Source organism: Crocodylus siamensis, chromosome 3, assembly GCF_052110815.1.
Source record: "Crocodylus siamensis isolate JL-2025a chromosome 3, ASM5211081v1, whole genome shotgun sequence".
Classification (NCBI taxonomy): domain Eukaryota; kingdom Metazoa; phylum Chordata; order Crocodylia; family Crocodylidae; genus Crocodylus; species Crocodylus siamensis.
In genome coordinates, this window is record NC_143397.1 from 181055407 (window position 1) to 181075619 (window position 20213).

At 42.5% G+C, this 20213-nt stretch overlaps 1 protein-coding gene across 7 annotated transcripts in view; it reads right to left on the reverse strand.

The window, feature by feature from the left end:
• The window catches only part of TRAPPC8 (trafficking protein particle complex subunit 8), a 91814-nt gene that overhangs the window by 16048 nt on the left and 55553 nt on the right, over nucleotides 1-20213 (reverse strand). For all 7 annotated transcript variants that reach the window (XM_090039882.1, XM_090039884.1, XM_090039881.1 and 4 more), the window contains 9 exons: nucleotides 18600-18708; nucleotides 16296-16490; nucleotides 15962-16092; nucleotides 14683-14757; nucleotides 14124-14250; nucleotides 12282-12439; nucleotides 10858-11300; nucleotides 2866-3013; nucleotides 781-877 (listed from right to left, as the gene is read on the reverse strand). In XM_090039882.1, the coding sequence (XP_089896008.1) occupies nucleotides 781-877; nucleotides 2866-3013; nucleotides 10858-11300; nucleotides 12282-12439; nucleotides 14124-14250; nucleotides 14683-14757; nucleotides 15962-16092; nucleotides 16296-16490; nucleotides 18600-18708 (1483 nt within the window). The remainder of the gene's footprint in view (nucleotides 1-780; nucleotides 878-2865; nucleotides 3014-10857; nucleotides 11301-12281; nucleotides 12440-14123; nucleotides 14251-14682; nucleotides 14758-15961; nucleotides 16093-16295; nucleotides 16491-18599; nucleotides 18709-20213) is intronic.

Consider the following 20213-nt stretch of genomic DNA (forward strand, 5'->3'; position numbering starts at 1 on the left):
AATAAGTTGAAGTAGGTAGCAGAGGAAAGGAAAAGAGAGAACTGGATGAGAAACCAGTTCCAGAACTTGGGTGGTGGCAGCTAAAAATCTGATAAATCTGTACAACAAGCAGCCCAGGTACCTGAACTCAAGTTCAGGCAAACAAAGTCACTATGACTACAGATGAAATTCCTTTAATTAATCTGCAGCATATTCATCTAAAAAAAATAAATAAATGAGGAAAATAAAGGTGTATCTACATGGCACAAACGTCTTGTACAGAGCTACCAAAGCCACTGCCCTGGAAATAGCACAGCCTTATTACTGCAGTGCTTTACCTGGGTTAGTCAGATCTACTAAGAAGCAGAAAGCTTTAACCTGAGAAAAGGGCTATGATAGCACAGCTGCTTCTGCTTCTACTGCTCCAGCTACCTCTTATACAAACTGCCATGGCACAGCCCTCTGCACTATTTTACCACCATAATAAATAGGATAATGATAGATGCGATGGGAGGGACAGCAGATGAAGAGCGGGGGACAAGGAAGTCACAACCTAAAACAAACCTCTGCTAACCAACCAATCCAAAGACTTAGCTTGCTCTGCCAATGACCTGATATATTAGTATACTAATGTCTTTTCATGGACTTAGCCATGTTTAAGAACTAGAACAATACAATAATTAAAAACAAATTTCAACGTGCTTACGATTCTGATTTGGTGCAATTTACTAAAATTTTAATGCCTTCTTCATACGATTTTAAACAATTTATTTGGTGCAAACGATTAATAAAAATACACACCTTTGTCTTCAGAGACCTTTACAGATTTCTGTAACTTCCAGTGTTTGCTATTGCTCGATACTTGTACTACATGAAATTCTTTAACACCAGTTTCACTCTTAAAAAAAGAGAAAAAAAGGATAAATTATGCCAAAGTGATTAAGACTTTATTCTACAAAGATGTGAAGACCTAGTTCAAAGTCTAGCATACCTGATAGATTTGAAATTTTGAAGGCTTTGATTTACATTTGTAAGAGTAACTATTAGCCACAAGAGACTGACCCTTCCCCTCCCCTACTGGTAACCACTGAACAACATTAATGAGGGGGTTTTTTTGTTTGTTTGTTTTTGGGGGTTTTTTTAGACAGCACCCAATTTAAACCAGAAAAGTAAAATAGGTGAGGACACATAGGCATGAAGTTGGTTCACAACTACATAACTTAAAACCCCCCACCCTGTTTGACTCCATATCCAGTGCAGTATGCATTAGGCCACTCTCATCCCCATCATCAACACCACTATTTGCTTAAGTTAGGTAGGCAATACCACCATATTACCACCTGGGACACCATGTTTTATTTAAAATAGCTTGATTCTTAATGCCACCTACTAGTTCTGCTCTTTTTTCCCCCAGCATCTTCCAAGAGAAGATGTTTTGTAGAAATGAACTGCATCTAAACTACTAAGGAGCTCTGTATGTGACCTACTGAGGCTGGAGTTCTTGCTTATCCCATCTCCTTCAGTCAGGGAAATATTAGAAGCAACGTAAAATATTTCTTTGATCCTACGTGGTTGCATTGATATGGTTTTCTGCATCTCTGGTTATACATATCCTGATAACACCCCCCCATTATTAAAGGAACTCTTCCAGCATACATAGCTGGTCTAACTATTCATTGCACAGTTCAACCTCATTTCTTTAAAACAAACAAACAAACAAAAATAGTAGAATTTCTCTGCAAAAATGAAGTGAGATAGGAACTTTCCAGCTTCCACCCTCAAGATCAGGGCCTTGCAACTCACACATGGAAAGCAACTTGCACATGGTTCACATGTTGAAATGAGCCAGTGTTATGCAGAAAGAGTAAGTCAGCCACACAAGTAGATGGATTCACATGGGAAGGAAGGGGAGGGGAAAAAAAATGAGGTCTCCATTCCTTAAAGCCTATTTGAAGTCTCTGAAGTTTTTGCCTAAACCTGGGATTTCAGCAAATGTTTATATAAAGCAGGGGTCAGCAACATTTTTGGGCAGACTTCCAAACACACCTGCAACCTCAACTTGTAAGGTATTGGCATGCCAGGGGTGGATGGTGGGGAAGCCACAAGGGCCCGACCTTTGTTGTGGCAGTACAGCCCTGGCCCCTTTCCTGATGTCTGCCCCAAGGCATGTGTGCCAAGCAAAAGGCCTTCAAATGCCACACTGGCACCTGTGCCAGGGGTTGCCTACCCATGATGCAGAGCATGGAAGAAGTTGGAGAATTGCAGCCGTAGGACATGCCAAACCACTGCACCAGCCTTACAACTTCAGTTACAATTTCACTCGTGGGGACCTATCCATTTGAGAGTAAGTGCAACAAAGCTCCCAAGACTCAAACTCCAAGCTGAAGTTAATCACATTCTTCCATTCACACCTAGCAACAAAACTTGTTGCAGAAAGGGTTCAGCATACCACTAATATAGAAAAGCCAAGATCTGCAACTTATCTCCCTCAAGAATGGGGAAGAAGTAGTTTCAACTACAACTCCTGAAGGGTAAAACAAAAGAAATACAAAAGACACCTACAACAATTCACATTTGGGGGTTCAGGAAGTTAAAAGAGTTTCAAAGGAAAAATAGACAAGTTCTTTTTAGGATTACCCCACTGTCAATATTTCACCACATCAATGTATGTCAATATGCATGTTACATTTGTCTTTTTTGGGTTTGTTTGTTTTTTTTTAAAACAAGACTGCAGTAATTTGACCTTCGACATGCTACCAGATGACCAAACACACACTTAAGAGCTGTATCTAGACATTCTACTGGGAACATGCCTTGGCAAAAAAGGATAAGGACAAAAACTCAAATCCCCTGCCCTAAACAAAACAAAAAAACCCCCAAACTTACAGTATTGATATTTTCCACATCGACAAATACCAGCATATTGTCCCCTCTGCCTTCTTCATCCTCAAGAGCATTACTCCTGGAGACAGTAGCTCGAACATTCAAAGATCGACTTGTACAAATGACAGCAGTATGTCTTAATACTCTATGACTAGAAAGAGAAAACAGCAGGTACTAAGTTGCAATACTGTTACAGAGCTTCTGACTAACCTATTAAGATTTTACATTTGAGAAAGAAAACCAGGCTATTATAAAATTTCTTCCCTGTTCTCTACTGATATATCTTCTCTTGAACCAAGGTGTTAGAAAGTAAAGATGGAGCAACTGATGTTCATGTTTGAACCCACCCTGTTTGTCAGGCCCAAGGTTTTGAAGAATTCAAAATAATTGGAAAAAAAATGCCAACAGATTCATATTCAGCCATATGTAAAAGTTTAATTATTACTGTTTCTAGATTTTAAAAGGATTAATCTGGTTAGATTAAATAAGCATTTTCTTCTTAAAAATCAGCACTGACATACATTTTTTCAGTGCTGAAAGACCACACCAGTTATATGTCAGTGATTTTCAATTCCCATCAAGATAAGAAACTATTCTTAGTTTTTGTAGTTCCCTCTCTGTAGGCAAAAGATCATACACACATTCTAGCAGGAAGTTAAACCTAGGACTTCACATATCCCATGATGCATAAGTACCCTTTCTTCCTATCGAATCACTCTGATCGAAACAGAAAAAATGTGAACAAGCAGGACTATCAGATTCACAGGGATAGAAGGGATCTCAAGATAATCTGTTTCAACCTCCCTACACATATTACAGAACAGTATAAGGGGACTGCATGAGGCCATTTGCTCGAGACAGGAGTATCCCCGATTAAAGCATTCCAGTCAAGTGTTCATCTAACCTACACTTGAAAATGTCCACAGGTAGAGAGTCCCACAAGCTTTGGAGTAGTTTATTCCAATGCTTAAACCACCCTCAGTCAGGAAGTTCTTCTTACTAGCCAACCTAATTTTGCCCTGCTGCAGGTGTGAAACCATCAATCCTTATCCTAAACTGTGTCCACAGCAGTCATCTTCATCCTCCATAAAACCACCCTTCAAATATCTGAAGACTCAGTGCAAACCCCACTCCAGTCTTCTCCTCTAGGCAAAATAGACAGTACTAGACACCACTCCAGATGAAGCCTCACCAGTGCTCAACACTGGTAGAGGGACCACTTCCCTTGATTTGCAAGTGCCACTCCTCTTACTACAAACTAGTTGGCTTCTTTTCTTGCAACAAGAGAATACACAGTGGCTCATGCTCATCTTATGGTCTACTGTGACCCCCAGGCCCTCTTCTACAATACCACAACCTAGTCAGTCTTTTCCCAGTTTGTTTCATCACAAATGCAGGACTTTGCACTCATCCTTGTTAAAATTTCACCCAATCAATTTTGGACCATTTCTCCTTTTGTCAAAGGTAATTCTGAATTCTAGCCCCCACACCCCCCACATGAATGCAGAAAAGCTACTCCTCAATCATCCCTGTCTAACACTTAGCCCACTTCTTGAAGACCTCCAGTAAGAAGATTCTACAACTTCTCAGCAGTCTCTTCCACTGTCTTTCTTTTAGCGATAAGGAAGTTTTTTCCTGATACCCAAGCTGAATCCATTTTCAAGCCACTGCTTTGCACCCTGACCTCCATAGCAAAGGAGAACAACTTTTATTTTCCCTTATGGCAGCCTTTCAGATATATTTGAAGACTCCTTTTACTTCTTGCCCCCCACCTTTGTTGGCTTTTCTATAAGCTAAAGATGCCTAGTTCTCTCATCCTTTCCTTGTATGCCTTCCTAACTCAAGTTTTCTAATCTATCAAGACCCATCTGAAAACTATTCCTATCCTACAATGTGTCTGTAATCCTTCACAGTTTGGTCATCTACAATTCTCTCAGGAAATACTCTATTCTGGCATTTAACTCATTAACAACCAACATGTTAAGTAGAACCAGGCCTAGAACAGACCCCTGTGGGACCCTGCTCAAAACCTCCTGCCATTCTACACAGCTTTACGAGTTGCACAAAAAGCCCCTACCTCTCTCAAAAGAGCAGCTGGAAGAAATAGAATGCTAGATGCCGTCTCAACAAATCAAGACTCCAGCAGCATATCAAATGGTACCAGTGATCGTCAGGGCTATCAAACATTTCCTCATTCCAAAGAGGGGAAAAAGGACCCAAGAAGTGTAAAACACACACACACACACACACGCTCTCTCTCTGACAAATTGACCAGTGGATTGTTCCTAGATCTTTTCCCTGACATAGAGGATGGACTTATTGACACTCAAATCTACAATATTAGTGCTCGGAGTAGGTACAAGAAACCATGATTATAAACTATCCCTATAATAACTGGCAAGTATAAAAACCAAGACACAAAAGAAAAGAATCCCAAGAGCAAAACTAGAATGAGTGTATGTGAAATCTCTACTCAGGTCCAGAGCACATAAGCAGGGCTATAGCATAAAGAAACCCAAAACCTAGAATACATTTGTTCACCAGCATCTTTGTAGGTGACTATGACCTATTCAAAACCAAGATGCTAACAAGCCATACTGCTTATGAAAAGAGATACTCTGTTGCCCTTTCAAAGCAGCCAGCCTGGACAAGGACTGAACCTCAGAATAAGCAATGCAAGCCACTCTTTGCAGGGCTAGAAGGGCCAAGTTTAAAAAAAAAAAGATTAAAAAAACCCCCAATTACTGCAACTTCATGCCATCAATGAAGCTATTTGTATTTAAATATTAGATGAAATAAGCAGCTACAAATTTCTGGCCATGTGTTGAACTGAAGATAAGCTTTTCAGACTCATAAATGAGTAGGGCTTTCTATTACAATACACAGGAATAAAGTAACTGATGCCCTAAACCAAAGAAGAATGAAATATTGAGTCTTTAAGCAAGAAAGCCATATTTTATGGATACTACTTTAAGACAATGTGGAGCTTTGTTTCCTTAAAAATGGAAGCATATTTTGAGAGATCTTAACTCTACAAATACCTAAATTCAGTTCAACAGATACTGCCCAGAAAAATTAGCTTTCAAATATCTTTATGGAACTAAAGATCATGTTTTGCTGTCTTGTAGCAAAGTTAAACTTTCATACATTTCATAGACATTAGGGCTGGAAGGGCCCTCGGGAGATCATCAAGTTGCAGGTTTAGACTGATCTCATAGACATTAGGGCTGGAAGGGACCTTGGAAGATTGAGTCCAGCCCCCCGCCAGAAGGGCAGGAAGTCAGCTGGGGTCCTAGGATCCCAGCAAGATAAGCATCCAATTTACTCTTGAAGGTCTTCAATGTAGGTGCTTGAACCACCTCCGATGGCAGACTGTTCCAGACCTCGGGGGCTCGGACAGTAAAGAAATTCTTCCTTATGTCCAGCCTGAAACGGTCTTGCAGGAGTTTGTGACCGTTCGACCTCGTCACCCCTTGGGGCGCTCTGGTGAACAAACGTTCCCCCAGATCCTGGTGGTCACCCCTGATAAACTTATAGGTGGCCACCAGATCACCCCTGAGCCTACGCTTTTCCAGACTAAAAAGCCCCATGGCTCTCAGCCTGTCATCGTAAAATCTGTTTTCCTGACCTCTGATCATGCGCGTGGCTCTCCTCTGGACTCTCTCAAGCTTCTCCACATCCTTTTTGAATTGTGGAGCCAAAAACTGGACGCAGTACTCCAGCTGTGGCCTCACCAAGGCCGAGTACAAGGGGAGAATGACGTCCCAGGATTTGCTCGACAAGCATCTATGGATGCAAACCAGCGTTTTGGTCGCTTTAGTAGCCGCAGCATCGCATTGCAGGCTCATGTTCATCTTGTGGTCAATGAGTCTCTTTCTTCTGTAGTGCTAACCAACGTAGCACTGCCGAGCCTATAAGGGTGCTGCAGGTTTTTCCTCCCAAGGTGGAGAACCTTGCATTTTTCGGTGTTAAACACCATGAGGTTCTCATCTGCCCATTTGCTGAGCTTGTCCAGGTCAGCCTGGATCACCTGCCTATCTTCTGGCGTGGATGCTTTGCCCCAAAGTTTGGTGTCATCGGCGAACTTGGCCAGTCCACTCCTGACTCCAGTGTCCACATCATTAATGAAGATGTTGAACACTATGGGGCCAAGGACAGAGCCTTGAGGGACCCCACTGGTCACAGGGCACCACGATGAGTGACTGCCCTCAATCACAACCCTCTGGGTCCGACCACGGAGCCAATTTCCCAGCCAGCGGATCGTGGTGGAGCCAAGGCCGCAACTGGCCAGTTTGGCCAAGAGGTGATCATGGGATATCAGATCAAAAGCTTTTCTGAAGTCAAGATATATGACATCAATCTCTTCTCCCTTGTCCAGGTGATAGGTCACCTGGTCGTAGAAGGAAATGAGATTGGTCAAACAAGACCTACCCACAACAAACCCGTGCTGGCTATCGCTTAGGATGTTAGCCTGGGCCAGTCCCTCAAGGATGGCCTCCTTAATAAACTTTTCTACGATCTTCCCCAGGATAGAATTCAGGCTAACGGGCCTGTAGTTAGCCGGATCCACTCTCCTCCCTTTCTTGAAGATCGGCACCACATTGGCCTTCTTCCAGTCTTCGGGCACTACACCAGAGCGCCAGGAGTTTTCAAAGATCCGTGCCAGGGGCTGGGCTATGACTCTCGCCAGCTCCTTGAGTACCCTGGGGTGCAGATTGTCAGGGCCGGCTGACTTCAAGGTATCCAGCTTCTCAAGGTGTTCCTTCACGAGGTCAGCATTTATGGAGGGTAGGGGATCCCCATCACCCGGATCTCCCTGTCCCATAGCAGGCATGGGCATCCCATGGGACTGATGAAAGACTGACACAAAGTACCTATTTAATAGGTTGGCTTTTTCCTGGACGTCAGTTGTCAGTTGCCCCATCTGGTTTAGCAGGGGTCCAACGTTACCCTTGCTTTTCCTCCGGCTCCCCACATATCTGAAAAAGGACTTTTCGTTGTCCTTGATGCCTGAAGCTAGTTGGAGTTCAGTTGCAGCCTTGACTTTCCTGGTTTGGTCCCTGCAGGACCAGACCAGCGCAGAGTAATCCTCCTTGGAGGTGAATCCCGTCCTCCATCCTTTGTAGGCTTTCATTTTAAGTCACAGGAGGTCCGCTAGGTCCCTGGAGAGCCAGGGGGGCTGCTGTGTCTTCTTGCTGCCTTTCCTCCGTGTTGGAATAGATTTAATTTGTGCACTGAGGATCGCTTCCTTCAGAAGCAACCACTCTTCTTGAACTCCCATCTCCCTGGGGTCATGGTCCCTGAGGGCCTGACCGACTAGCCTCTTGAGCTTGTCAAAGTCAGCTTTTCTGAAGTCAAGGACTTCTGTGTTGCTGACTGACTTGCCAGCTTTACGGCGGATGGTGAAGGTGATCAGCTTGTGGTCACTGTCACCCAGCTTCCCATCAATCACTAGGTCGCCGATTAGGTCGTCCCCCATAGCCAGTACCAGGTCGAGCAGCGCTTGCCTCTCACTGGCCCATAGACTTCTTGAGTCAGGTAGAGGTCATCCACGCACAAGAGAAAGCTTTGCGACCGCTCGGATTTTGCTGAGTGATCTTCCCACGAGATGTCCGGGTAATCGAAGTCACCCATGACAACCAAGGTCCTGGAGCAAGCAGCCTCAGTCAGTTCCCGGGCGAACTCCTGGTCAAGCTCAGGGCTTTGAGTGGGAGGCCTATAGTAGACTCCCACCATTGTGTCCCCTGTGCCGTATTGCCCATGAATTTTTACCCAGAGGGTCTCTAGCTGTCCATGCCGGTCGTCAACATCAGCTTGCAGGGACATGTAGCTTTCCTTCACATAGAGAGCTACACCCCTGCCCCTTTTGTCAACACAATCCCTCCTGTACAGGGTATAGCCCTCTATACCCGTGGTCCAGTCATGGGTGGAGTCCCACCAGGTCTCTGTTATCCCAATGACATCATATTTCTTTGCACTGAGCAGGAGGACGAGCTCCTCCTGCTTGTTGCCCTGGCTCCTGGCATTAGTGTACAGGCAGGCAAGTGTCCCCTTGGGGGCTCTTGCCTTGCCCACAGATTGTGCCAGGGCTGGGGCAGGGGTGGGCTCCCTTAAGTGCCTTGGTCTGCTGGCTTTGCAAGGGTTCCTCAGTGGGCCAGCAGTAGCAGTAGTCCCCCCATCCCCCAGCTGGCTTAGTTTAAAAGCCTGGTGGAGCAGGTCAGCCAGCCTGGCTAAGAAGAGCCTCCTCCCTAGGAGAGAGAGGTGGAGGCCATCTCTTCCCAGCAGCTCGCTGCCTCTCTCGCCAAAGAGCGGGCTGTGGTCATGGAAGCCAAAGCCTTCCCAATGACACCAGCTCCGCAGTCTTTGGTTCACCGCGTGGATCCTCCTCTCCCTCCTCAGCCCATAGCCTGAGACTGGGAGGATCGACGAAAACACCACCTGAGCTCCCAGACTCCTAAGCCCTGCTCCCAACTCCCTGTAGCGCCTCATGACCTGGCTGGGGGTGCTCCGAGCCGTGTCATTGGTGCCCACATGAATCAGGAGCATGGGGTAGTGGTCTGTTGGCCGGAGGAGCTGCGGGATCCTCTCCACAATGTCTCGGATGCAGGTCCCCGGGAAGCAGACGACTTCCCGGGCTAAGGGGTCGGGGCAGCAGATTGCCCCCTCAGTGCCCCGCAGGATGGAGTCTCCCACAACAAACACCTTTTGCTTTGTGTTGGGGAGAGCAGGGCCAGTAGCTGCGGTCGAGCCTGGGTTGCCTGCAGGAGCCGGCAACCGAGCAGTCTCTGCTGGGGCTGCAAGAGGTGCGAACCTGTTGCTAAGGTCCGGCGAGGGAGGGCCCTTGGTGCAGCGAGCCTTCGGGCCCTTGACCACCTTGGTCCATGCCCCTGACTGCGCAGAGCGGGAGGTCCCAGAGTTCTCCTTAGTCATGGAGGGATACAGAGCTCTCCCCTGCGGCTCCCGGGGGAGAAGGGCCTGGCAGTAGGAGTCTATCTCCTGCTCGCAGTCCCTGATGGCACGCAGTCTCTGGACTGTGGCCTGGAGCTCCTCCAGCTGGCGTGCCAGAAACCCCAGTAGGGAGCAGACCCCGCAAGGGGAGGTGGCCATGTTCCCGGGCCCCAGAGCCTGAAAAAGGGACAGGCAGCCCCTGCAGCCAAGAGCCAGGGGCTCCGTCTGCGTGGAGCCCGGAACCATGGGCTCCGTGTGGGCGGCCATCTCTGAGGTGCCCAATGGAGGGGCCACAGAGCCCGAGGGGACCCTTGGGGTGCAGCGCGTGCCCATCCATGTCATGCCTCTGGTAGGCTGGCTATGGTTGGGGGGGGGGGGGGGGGGGGTCGCAGGCAGGGTCTCGTGCCCTCCCGCACCCTTCCCCATGCGAACTCCGCACTAACTCAAGCACCTGTTTGCACAGCCTGTTCGCGCGGCTCCCTGGTGGGCCGGGCCAAGTAGGGTCCTAGGCAGGGGCTTGACCCGGCCCGGCACCAGGCAGCGGCCTCCTCTCAGCAATCGAGGAGTTAACCCCTTCCCACCACGAGCCCGCTTACCTCCGGCTGTGCTGGGGGTTGGCAGGGGGCTCGGCGGCTGCTGAGGGGGTGTCTGGGGGGCTTTGGGGGAGCGGGGGCACAGCAGGCTTCACCCGCGCGTCTCTCACCGCTCCGGAGCCTACCTGAGTGTGTTTTTGGTTTTTTTTCCCCCCTGTTTGGTGGGCCCTTTTAAACTACGTGCATGCGCAGTGGGCCTGCCATCGGGGGACTTTCATTTTTATTATATTTGTTTCCAGAGGAAAGGCAGTTAGCCACATTAATCTGAAGTCAAGCAGAAAGGAGGGTAGATTTGCACCTTACAGACTAAGTCAGATGTACAGCATGAGCTTTGGTGAGCCTAAGCTCACTTCATCCAATGCTGATACCAGAGACATTAAACACTAGATTTCCCCAAGCATGTTAAAGAATTCACTAGGTATGACCTAACTAAGTTAGAAGAAAGTTAACTTACCACATTTTTGAATGTTTTCTAATACTTTCATAATAGAACAAAAAATTTATTTCATGAACACCTTCTTCATCTGGTCCATGTAACCACATTGGCAGCTGGACAGAAGCCCCAGGAAGGAGGACAGAGTCCAGAAGTGGAACATGTATCACCTCAGGCTGACTTCCCATGCCAGCCCCAAAGTCTCCAGAAGAAGCTGATGACAACAGTGCTGTACGCAGAGAGGTAGAATCCGTCACAACAGTCTTGTAAGCACTACAGTTCTCAGAAGCCGAGGGACTTAGTGGTGTTAAAACGGCAGTATTTCCACCAAACGTAAAAAATTCTGGATGCTTAGACACAACTTTCAGTGCAGTAAGAGGACACTTGCTCACATTCACAAATTCTACATATGCTTTTCTGATTTCTCCACAGAGCAGCCCTGTAGGAAAATTTATAAAGAACACCTGCATTGGGGGAAAAAAATTCATAAGATTGACCATTTAATTTTAAAGACAGATTTATGAAAATACCCTGAAGCCACCACCATTCATAAAATTTAAAATAACATTAATACAACTACTCAACAACCAGCTTAGTAATTCTGTTGGTGTTTTTACCATCTAAGTGTAAATGAAGTGCCGGAAAAATTAGTTCTGACGAACAGAAAATCTCAAAAGCTATTTTGTCAGGTTTGTTACAATTTTTACCAATAAAGTGTCTTTATTCAATCTCTACAGGTTGTACATAAATACATGCGTACATTTAAATGGAAATATAGATAAATAGTTCTTAGATGTCACCTAAAATCCAACAACACTTAACTTTGAGACTAAGTACAGGTAGCCAAAAAGCCAGAGGCTGAATCAATTCAATCTTCACAGGTTAGTCTAAGCATTGATTGAACCAATAAGCAAGTGAACAGACATTCACTTTTGATTCCAGAAATGCAGCCACATGCCTGTAGTGGCCCAAGCCAGAAGGTACTAGAGCATGCTTCCTTCCTCAGCTGGAGCAGACAGCTTGGGCCACGGCTAGCCCACCCATTCTGCAAGGGGCAGTTTGCAAGGGAGGTGCAGTTTTGTGGGATGCTGGGGGGCTGCGAGTTGATAGCGGAAGGCATCTGTGACAGAAGTTCAATAAACCCAGTTAACCTAAACCAGTTAAGTCTGATACTAAATTGATCCAGGTTTATCTTAAACCAGTTTCAGCCATTTTGAAAGCAGTTTATATGCACCAAGCTTCTATTGTGTTACAGATTTGAATCCATTTCCAATCACTTATACTAGTTCACATGCAATTTCTGTCCCTAACCTATTTAGGCAGAAAGTAAAGACTGCAATTCTTAATACTAGGTCAAAAGTTATTGATACTATAAACAGCAAAGTAAGAGTATCATTCTATACTTTACTATAATCAAGTTATCAGCAACAGGGAAAACAGAATACCTCCAACAAGGGCATTTCCTCTGTAATAATAGGATCTAAACGGCGATCGGGTCCATATTTAATGGATGTTTTTTCTTCTTTTGTATTATTAAGTCGAGGTCCCTGGATTTCTAAATCCTGACGTCCTCTTACAGACAACCCATTAGAGACAAGCTTTCCTGAAACAGTTTGAAATCATGATGTTTTATAGTAAAAATAAAGTTAATTGTCATCTCCAATTTCTAAAGCTCATACTAATAAGTCTGATCCAAAGCACATGCCAAAAGAGTACTTGCAAGTTACATTTTGTCATTTTCCCTTAGATTAGGAAAGGAAAATATTAATTCTTTTAAATGGCAACCACCTAGATAGACGAGCATTCTTAACAGACATGGCACTGGCAACAGCAGCGCAATCTGCACGATGCATACATCTGCAAGTGTTCTGGAACAATCAACTGTCTGTTTAGAAATGGTCAATTTTGTGTATCGTGCAGTCTATACCCATTTGGTTCTTGCTCCCTGAAAACTGCCAGGAGATAAGGATTTTTGGGATGTTAACACTTCATTCACCTCTAGCCTGAGTCAGAGAATATAAAAAAATTAAACAAAGATCTGTCCTGAATAGTTAAGTAAACAATAGGAAGCAAGTGAGCGAGCAAGCAAGCAAGCAAGCATTTTGAACTATAAAGTTATAAAAGAGATTGTGATTGTTTAACATCAATGAACATTTTAGGGAGTAGTTAGCTATGTAGTTTTCTTCAGACAAAGAAGGGTAGCAAAGATCACCCACTTCTTGTACCTTTTACAATATGAAAATGAAGATCCTTTGCTTCTACCTCACAGCAGATGAATTTATTAGTCTAAGATGGCTTTTCCTTTTTTGCAAGATGACATTTAATGGTATTAAGTTTGAACTTATGTCATTTTCTTTAGACACGCACATTAATTCTAGCAATTTCTCTTTTACTTTAAGTAGTAGTTGTAAACTAACTTTACGGAAATGTAGGTTCATGAAAACTGGAGGAAAAATTAAATAGGAAGATGCCTCCAGTCCCCTGCTTAAATTTATTCCTGGTCAGTTTATATCTATTTTTTCTTGCACCAAATTTCATCCCTTAGCACAGATTCTCCCTCCCTAATGACCGTCCCCCTGAAACAGCTGTAGCCAATAAATCCATATCCCCTCTCAGCCTGGTAAGATGAGCAAACCAAGCTCTCAGACACTCCATTTCTCATTACCCAACTACTCTTGTCCACACCTGTTCCATTTCAGAGTTCACCTTTCTTGAACATAAATGTAAACTGTATTCCACTTCTTATCTCTGCCTTGTACAATAGCATTCACACTTTCCATCTCTATGGAAAAATACTTTGACTCTATACATTCTAGAATAAAAAAGTTTGTTTTTTTTCCATAGTTGCATCACATTATAGGGTGGCTGTGCCAACAATGTAATATATTCAGGCCCGGTCATCTACATGTGGTAAAGGGCCTGGAGAAGATAGCCAAAAAAGAAGGAAAGGTTCCACACGAGGGGAAAAAAAAAAAGTTTCCGAGGCTGAAAGAGGTAAAACATAGTAGCTGCAAATATCTTCAAGCTTCTGAAATTTGATGACTTTGGGACTTTTTCTTAAGCCATGTGTAAAAATAAGGAAGTGGCTAACTTAATTAAGTCTCTTTGCTCCCTCCACCCTGCCCCCGAATAATTTTAGGGTTCTGCTTCATTTTCCTTCTCTCTCTTTGATGTGATCAACCCACTCTCACCCCCAGTTAGTCATCACTGTTTCCTAGAAGATTTTAATGCTATTCTGACACAAGCCCTTATGTTTTCACAGTTTTAAGAGAATCTGGTGTCCTTACCTGTTTGCATTCCAGTAGAAGGGTCAAGTCCATCTAATGCCGTAGAACCCTGAATAGTGCCCAGATTGTAAACGACGCCCAGAATGTGTAGCTCCCCTGTTTGATGGGGAAAGAGCTTTAGTCTCGCCTGTGGAGATACGTTAAATTTTTGTTGTTGTTGCTACTAAAAGAAAACGTTTACATTTAATGTCCCATTTTAATACAAAATGTTCACAGCTATACTTATTATTACATAACCAGACAAAATATAGTCACAATTAAGCATTTCTAATCCCTTATATAAAATTTCTAATATTTTTGCAATCTACTTTGTTTCCAATTAAGCTGAAAAACAACTGTCAAGTACATAGGAAAAAAAACTCCTAATCTGGAGTAAAAAAAAGTAAGCTTATAATGGAAGCAGAAAACAGAGTAGATATAATTAATTTAGAACTACAGTAGAAAGTTATCCTACATTTAGTTTAACAGATAGAAGTGAAATAATTGTAGAGGCCAAACAAATCTATTGCTTAAGTCTTTAATGTTGGGTATCTACCCATGCGATAAAACATTTACTTACCATTTTTGTCTCTTCACTATTAATTAAGAACTCTGCTATTACTTCAGCTCCAATGACATCATTTCCACATACTCCCTATGGAACACACACACACACACAACACATTGAAGTCACTTCCTTAACAATGTCATTCTGAATTAACTATCTACAAAATTTAGTTTCTGCAAGTGTTGGTTTAAAGACACTTCAAAACAAGAGAAATCATATAGACATGGATCAATAAAAAGAAAGGAGTTTGCTAGGACTCAACATTTAGAGCACCACAATCTGGCAGGTTGGCCAGTGCTTAGTCAGAGAACAACTTTGAACAGAGTTGGAGTTCAACTCTAATGTTTACATCACAACCATTCAATAATGGCAATACCACACTTAAGGATTTTATTGGTTCTTGTATCAACTTGAAACCCCAAGAAAGCCAAAAGCAAAAGTTTTCAGAATGAGTGGGTTTGCCAAACCACAATCAGTAAAATTTTACCAAACAACATTTTAACAGACTACCCCAAGAAATTTCAGTTAAGGAACTACTAAAACCATGATCAAGATTATTAAAAAGTATATCTTATATGAAAGACTAGCTAAACATAAGCTCCTTGAAAACAGGAAAAAACACTTAAGTTAGAGATGAAGCCAAAAGAGGTAGTGGTTTAGATAATGAACTAACCGAAAACGTAACAGAAGCGACTTTGGTGATTACAAAACCATACGGATGAGTAGGAAAGAACTCGCTCACACACACACACACACACACACACACACACACACACACGTTAAAGATCAATACAAAGTTCAAAGTACAAACTTTGACTAGTTGAGAACAGATTATGCAAATGACTTAATATTATGTCTACTGCAAGTAAGCTTTATTTTATTTTAATAACAGAGACCTTTTGTATGACCACTTGTTAATTTAAGTTTCGCACTGTGTTTGACAACACCAATTTTCCTCCTATAATGAGGGCAGAAAAGTGGTAACTGTGGTATTTGTTGGCAAGCATAAACATTTTAACAATCACCTGGTGTAAGCAAACCTGTTATTTTAAATTTAAGAAAAAGTTAAATTCTAACACACAAGATGAATGTCAGTGACCTTATTAGTGTTATTCTATCTTCCTATCCCAAATTTATCCTATTAGGCTCATTCACTGTTTCAAGTCAGAGCTTAGAAACTGCACTGTATATGACTTTCTCATTTCATGATGTTAAGATCACCCATGTGAAGCAACCATGTTAGTTAAAACTGGGGAAAGAGAAGGATCACCAACAGCAAAACATTACTTACCAGCTCTTTTGTTTCTTCATTATGCTTTACATTGAAGTCTTTTGGTTGGAATTTCCACAGTAACGATACGTCAGTCAACAAAAGTGGAACCTTCAATGGATTTCTAAAAGCTACTTCCACCGTTATTGGTTCTATTTAAAAAAAAGGACTTTAAGTTTTCAGATCGTACTAGGCATGTACAAACTGTTCATTACTGAAAAGTGCTCCTACTTAAGTTTTCCACTCAAATAAGCAATATCACACATACAACTTCCATTTGTTACTGTAAAATTTAAGTTTCTTTTAGAGTATCTAACTACTTGTAAATTAAGAAGTTCACAGATCATCATTTTACCTTCTACTACAGCAAGTGGAAACCTGGAGTTATCTGAATAACTGTTCAAACAATACTGTGTTGGCTGAAAATTTGAAGGTATTATTCCTTTGTTAGCCACAGCCACAACTTGTTCCTCAAGCTCCTTCCATTGTTGTGAAGATTCAGAGTCATATTCTTGATCAAGACTTATGTGTGTGGCTGCTTGCTTTTCACCTAATAGTAAAAAAATCAACGTTAAGTGGCAAAAGACAGCAGTATAAAACCACCATACTACAGAACTGTATTGACAAGTTCCAGGTCAGAGTTTACAGTCAATATCATAAAGTGTTCTGATTAATTCAATAATGCCTCACAGGTTCATAATGAAAAGCTTTATTTACATGTGTTGAAAGAATAATAAAAGAAAATAGTCAACACACTTTGAAGCCATTTGAATGTTTTACAATCTATTTAGAGAAGCATTTCACACAATTTAATTATCAAAACATGTAAACTGAATAAAAAGCAATCTATAACATTAAGTTAAAAATGTAGTTTAGTTCATGGACAAAAAAATATGTAGCCTCAACTAAGAACTGTTAAGATCTTAACTAAGAGTAAAATGTAGCTTTAACTAAGAGTAAGAAACGTTGCATACAAGGACCTTAAAATGTTTTACAAACGTGTTAGGGAGAGAAAAGTACTATGCCTATTTTGCCTGTAGATAAACGGAAGTAGTTGAAGATAACTAGTGTTTCCCCAAAGTGGCACATGCAACCTGTCTTGCCTTCACCATTAAAAATTAAGTTGGCTATCATTCTTAAGAAAACTCTCAAAGGTATCAAGCCTATAATCAGTTTAGTGAGGTCTACTTGAGAATGTCAAGATAATTTCCAAATCATTTCACAGATTGCTAAATCAAAATGACAACAGGTAAAGGCATTGATATTTTAAAGAACTTAATTTCTTCACTGCAAAAGCAAGCTTACAGAATGCTTTTTAAAATTAGGGAAAAAGAGGGCCTAAAGTACTACAGGGGCAAGAAGACCTTAAAGAGACCTGCAAACTAAATTATACAGACTTTTCAGACAATGAGAAAGTACAACCAATTGCTTTTTTTTAAATTTAGTAAACACAACCAATATTCCTAGAGTTCTGGAAACACTGTTGTAATATGTAGATGAGTGATTCTCCACTAAGGTGCTAAGAGATCTCTTTAAAAGCAAAATGAATATTAGCACAATTAGGTGTGCAAGTACCTAAATATGATTCACAAGATAAACCCAAGAATTTCAAATAGGAATGTTCCTGATGCACGGATTTCTACTTGATGGTCTTTGGGCTTTTTAACACATAAGAACCATTTCCCCCTTCTCCCCGCCATAGTCAAAAAAATGAGTAGAAATGAAACTGAAATGGGAAGCCACTAAATTCAGAAAAGTTATGGAGGAGTACCACGAGTCTAAGAAGATTGTGAACTACAGACGTAAGGACAGGCATCCCTGGCAAACACTCTAACTTGTAAACCAATGCTGGTCAATGTTTTTGGCAGGTATGCCACAAGTTATGCCCCACCCCCTATGAGTGCTGCTGTTAACTACATCCCCCCACCACACCAGCCCCAGCGGCATACTTGATGAGGGTTTGAGCCCTAGGGCACTGGGATGAAAACAGAGGGGTTCAAACCTCTGGTTATGCAGATTTGGGGCAAACTGCTGCTATGAGAAGTCGGTCTCAAAATCCAGATTAACCATTCCCTGGCCTTAGGCAAATTCAGAACTCTCCCCCATAAAAACTTTAGGTGGTCACATACTTTAGATACCTAAAGGACAGGGAGCATGTGGGGAAAGAAGAAGTGAGAAAGGTGTTGAGGTCACTTGGACTTCAGGTATCTAAATTCTGACTATGAGAATCCAGGCCCAGGGTGTCCAGACATGAGAGAAGACATTTATAAACAAGACTTCATTACAAAACTTGATTCAGAGATTCTCTGTCTCGAGAACAGAAATAACAGCTCTATGTTTATTTTCCCTGAAGGAAAAAGTAAGTTCCCATAAGGTGCAATTGATTAAAAAAGGCTATTAAAAAGCTTTTTAAAAAAGAAGATAGTGGGTATTTCTTATTTTAGGATTGAAATCTTAAGGGAAAAGCATTTCAAGCCCAAGTTTAAATGGCCGAGAGGGGGAGCTTAATACACTAACTGATGCAATATATGAAGCCAAAGTTATTACAATAACGGAAGAGAAAAATACCAACCAGCCTGAAGAAGTGTTTGTGCTTCTTAAAGCTGAACCTTGTGCAATTAAGAGACCTTTATTAACAAATAACTGAAAATTCACTAACCTTCAGCTGGTCGCCTGTTATGCCCGAAGAATACACGTGTTGCTGAGCTGTTAATATATGGTAAAGGAAGCTGTGGTAGAGGGCCATCAGGTGACAGCTGGGTTACGTTCTGAGAGAAGCAGGAAGTAAATTAAATAATAAAAACAAAAATATTTTATGTGATTGTTCTTATACAATCTGTTTTCAAACACTGACAGAATTAAGTTATACAGCATTGTTAAAATGGCACTTTTTTTTTTCTTTTTAAGGCAGCATTATCCTTCTCTTTATTAAAATGTTAATATTCATAATACTCTTGTGGTCTAGAAGGTAAGGAGCAAAAAAAAACAAAACAAAACCCACAAAACTAGAACATATCTATTTTGAGTATCCCAGAGCAAGGTTGAGTGTTGCCTATAAGTATCAAAACTCAAAAGCTGTAATTCAGTGTTCTCCACCCTTTTTAAGTAGGTCACCTCTGGCGTTTAAAAGCAACCCAACATCTACTGTGAGCCGCCACCCTTGCCTGTCCCCCTGCCTAGCAGGTAAGTCTGCGGGGAGAGAAGCAGGGGCAGATTGATTGAAACAGAGGGAGAAAAAAATTATTTGGGGGCACGCCTCCTCAGCAGGTAAGTCCCACCCAGCTGGAGCCCCACTCAACTTACCTCTGCAGCACTGTACCTCACTGCAGGGGCCTCAATTTAGCCCCTGCCCTCCCCGCACTGACTAACCTGCTGGGCTGGGGCACATGTGCGTGCACGCAGGCACTCAGCCCCACAAGCCAGGCTCAGAATAACTCCAAGAGTCTCCGAGATCTACTAGTGGATTGAGATCCACTAGTTGGTGACCCCTGCTGTAAATCATTGTTCAAGGATCTATCCGTACTTCCCTGACATTACAAACTAGACTGAATGTGGAACAGAACTGGTGCACCATGTGGAGTGGGTTTTGCAGAAGGCTGCAGTCCATTCTTCCAAAATTGTGCCTTTTGAGCAAAAAAAATCTTTTTAATCTGGTTTCCTAGAAAAATCTGCAGATGGCCATTATACAGATAACCTGTATTTCAAAACTGAGGCAGTATTAAAAATGTGCAGTCATGAGAGAAAATATGGCAATTTATATTAATACTGTATATTCTCACATAGAACATGCCCCTTGTTTCTGAAAGGCAGAAGGAAGAAAAGTCTTTCCAGAGCAGGGAAAAAGCTTCATCTTTAACTGACTCGTTCTCCATAAATTACTCAACTAAAGCAGAATCCCTAGCTGTTGCTTAAGACTTTCCACAGATAAACCTAAGTTTCTGAAAACAGTGAACAAGCCTGAGCTCAAGAGGTTGTGAAATAAGAGAAGACCAGGAGCAGCTAACTCACAGCAAAACTGCCCTATGAAAGGTTAGCTTGATTGGCAGAACAATCAAAAACATTAACAAGGAGACATTATCACTAATGCCTGTAGACTGAGTAATAATAAACCATTAAAGTTAACCCAGTTCCTCAGCTGCCTGGAGAGTAATACCACAGATGCTGCGCTGTGGAGCAGGAATCAAAGCAGGGCACTTCCTAGGCAGAGAAGTCAGTTTCCCTGCTTAATACAAAAACCCCAATTTAGAGAGAGTGCGTCATTTAGGGGGGAAAG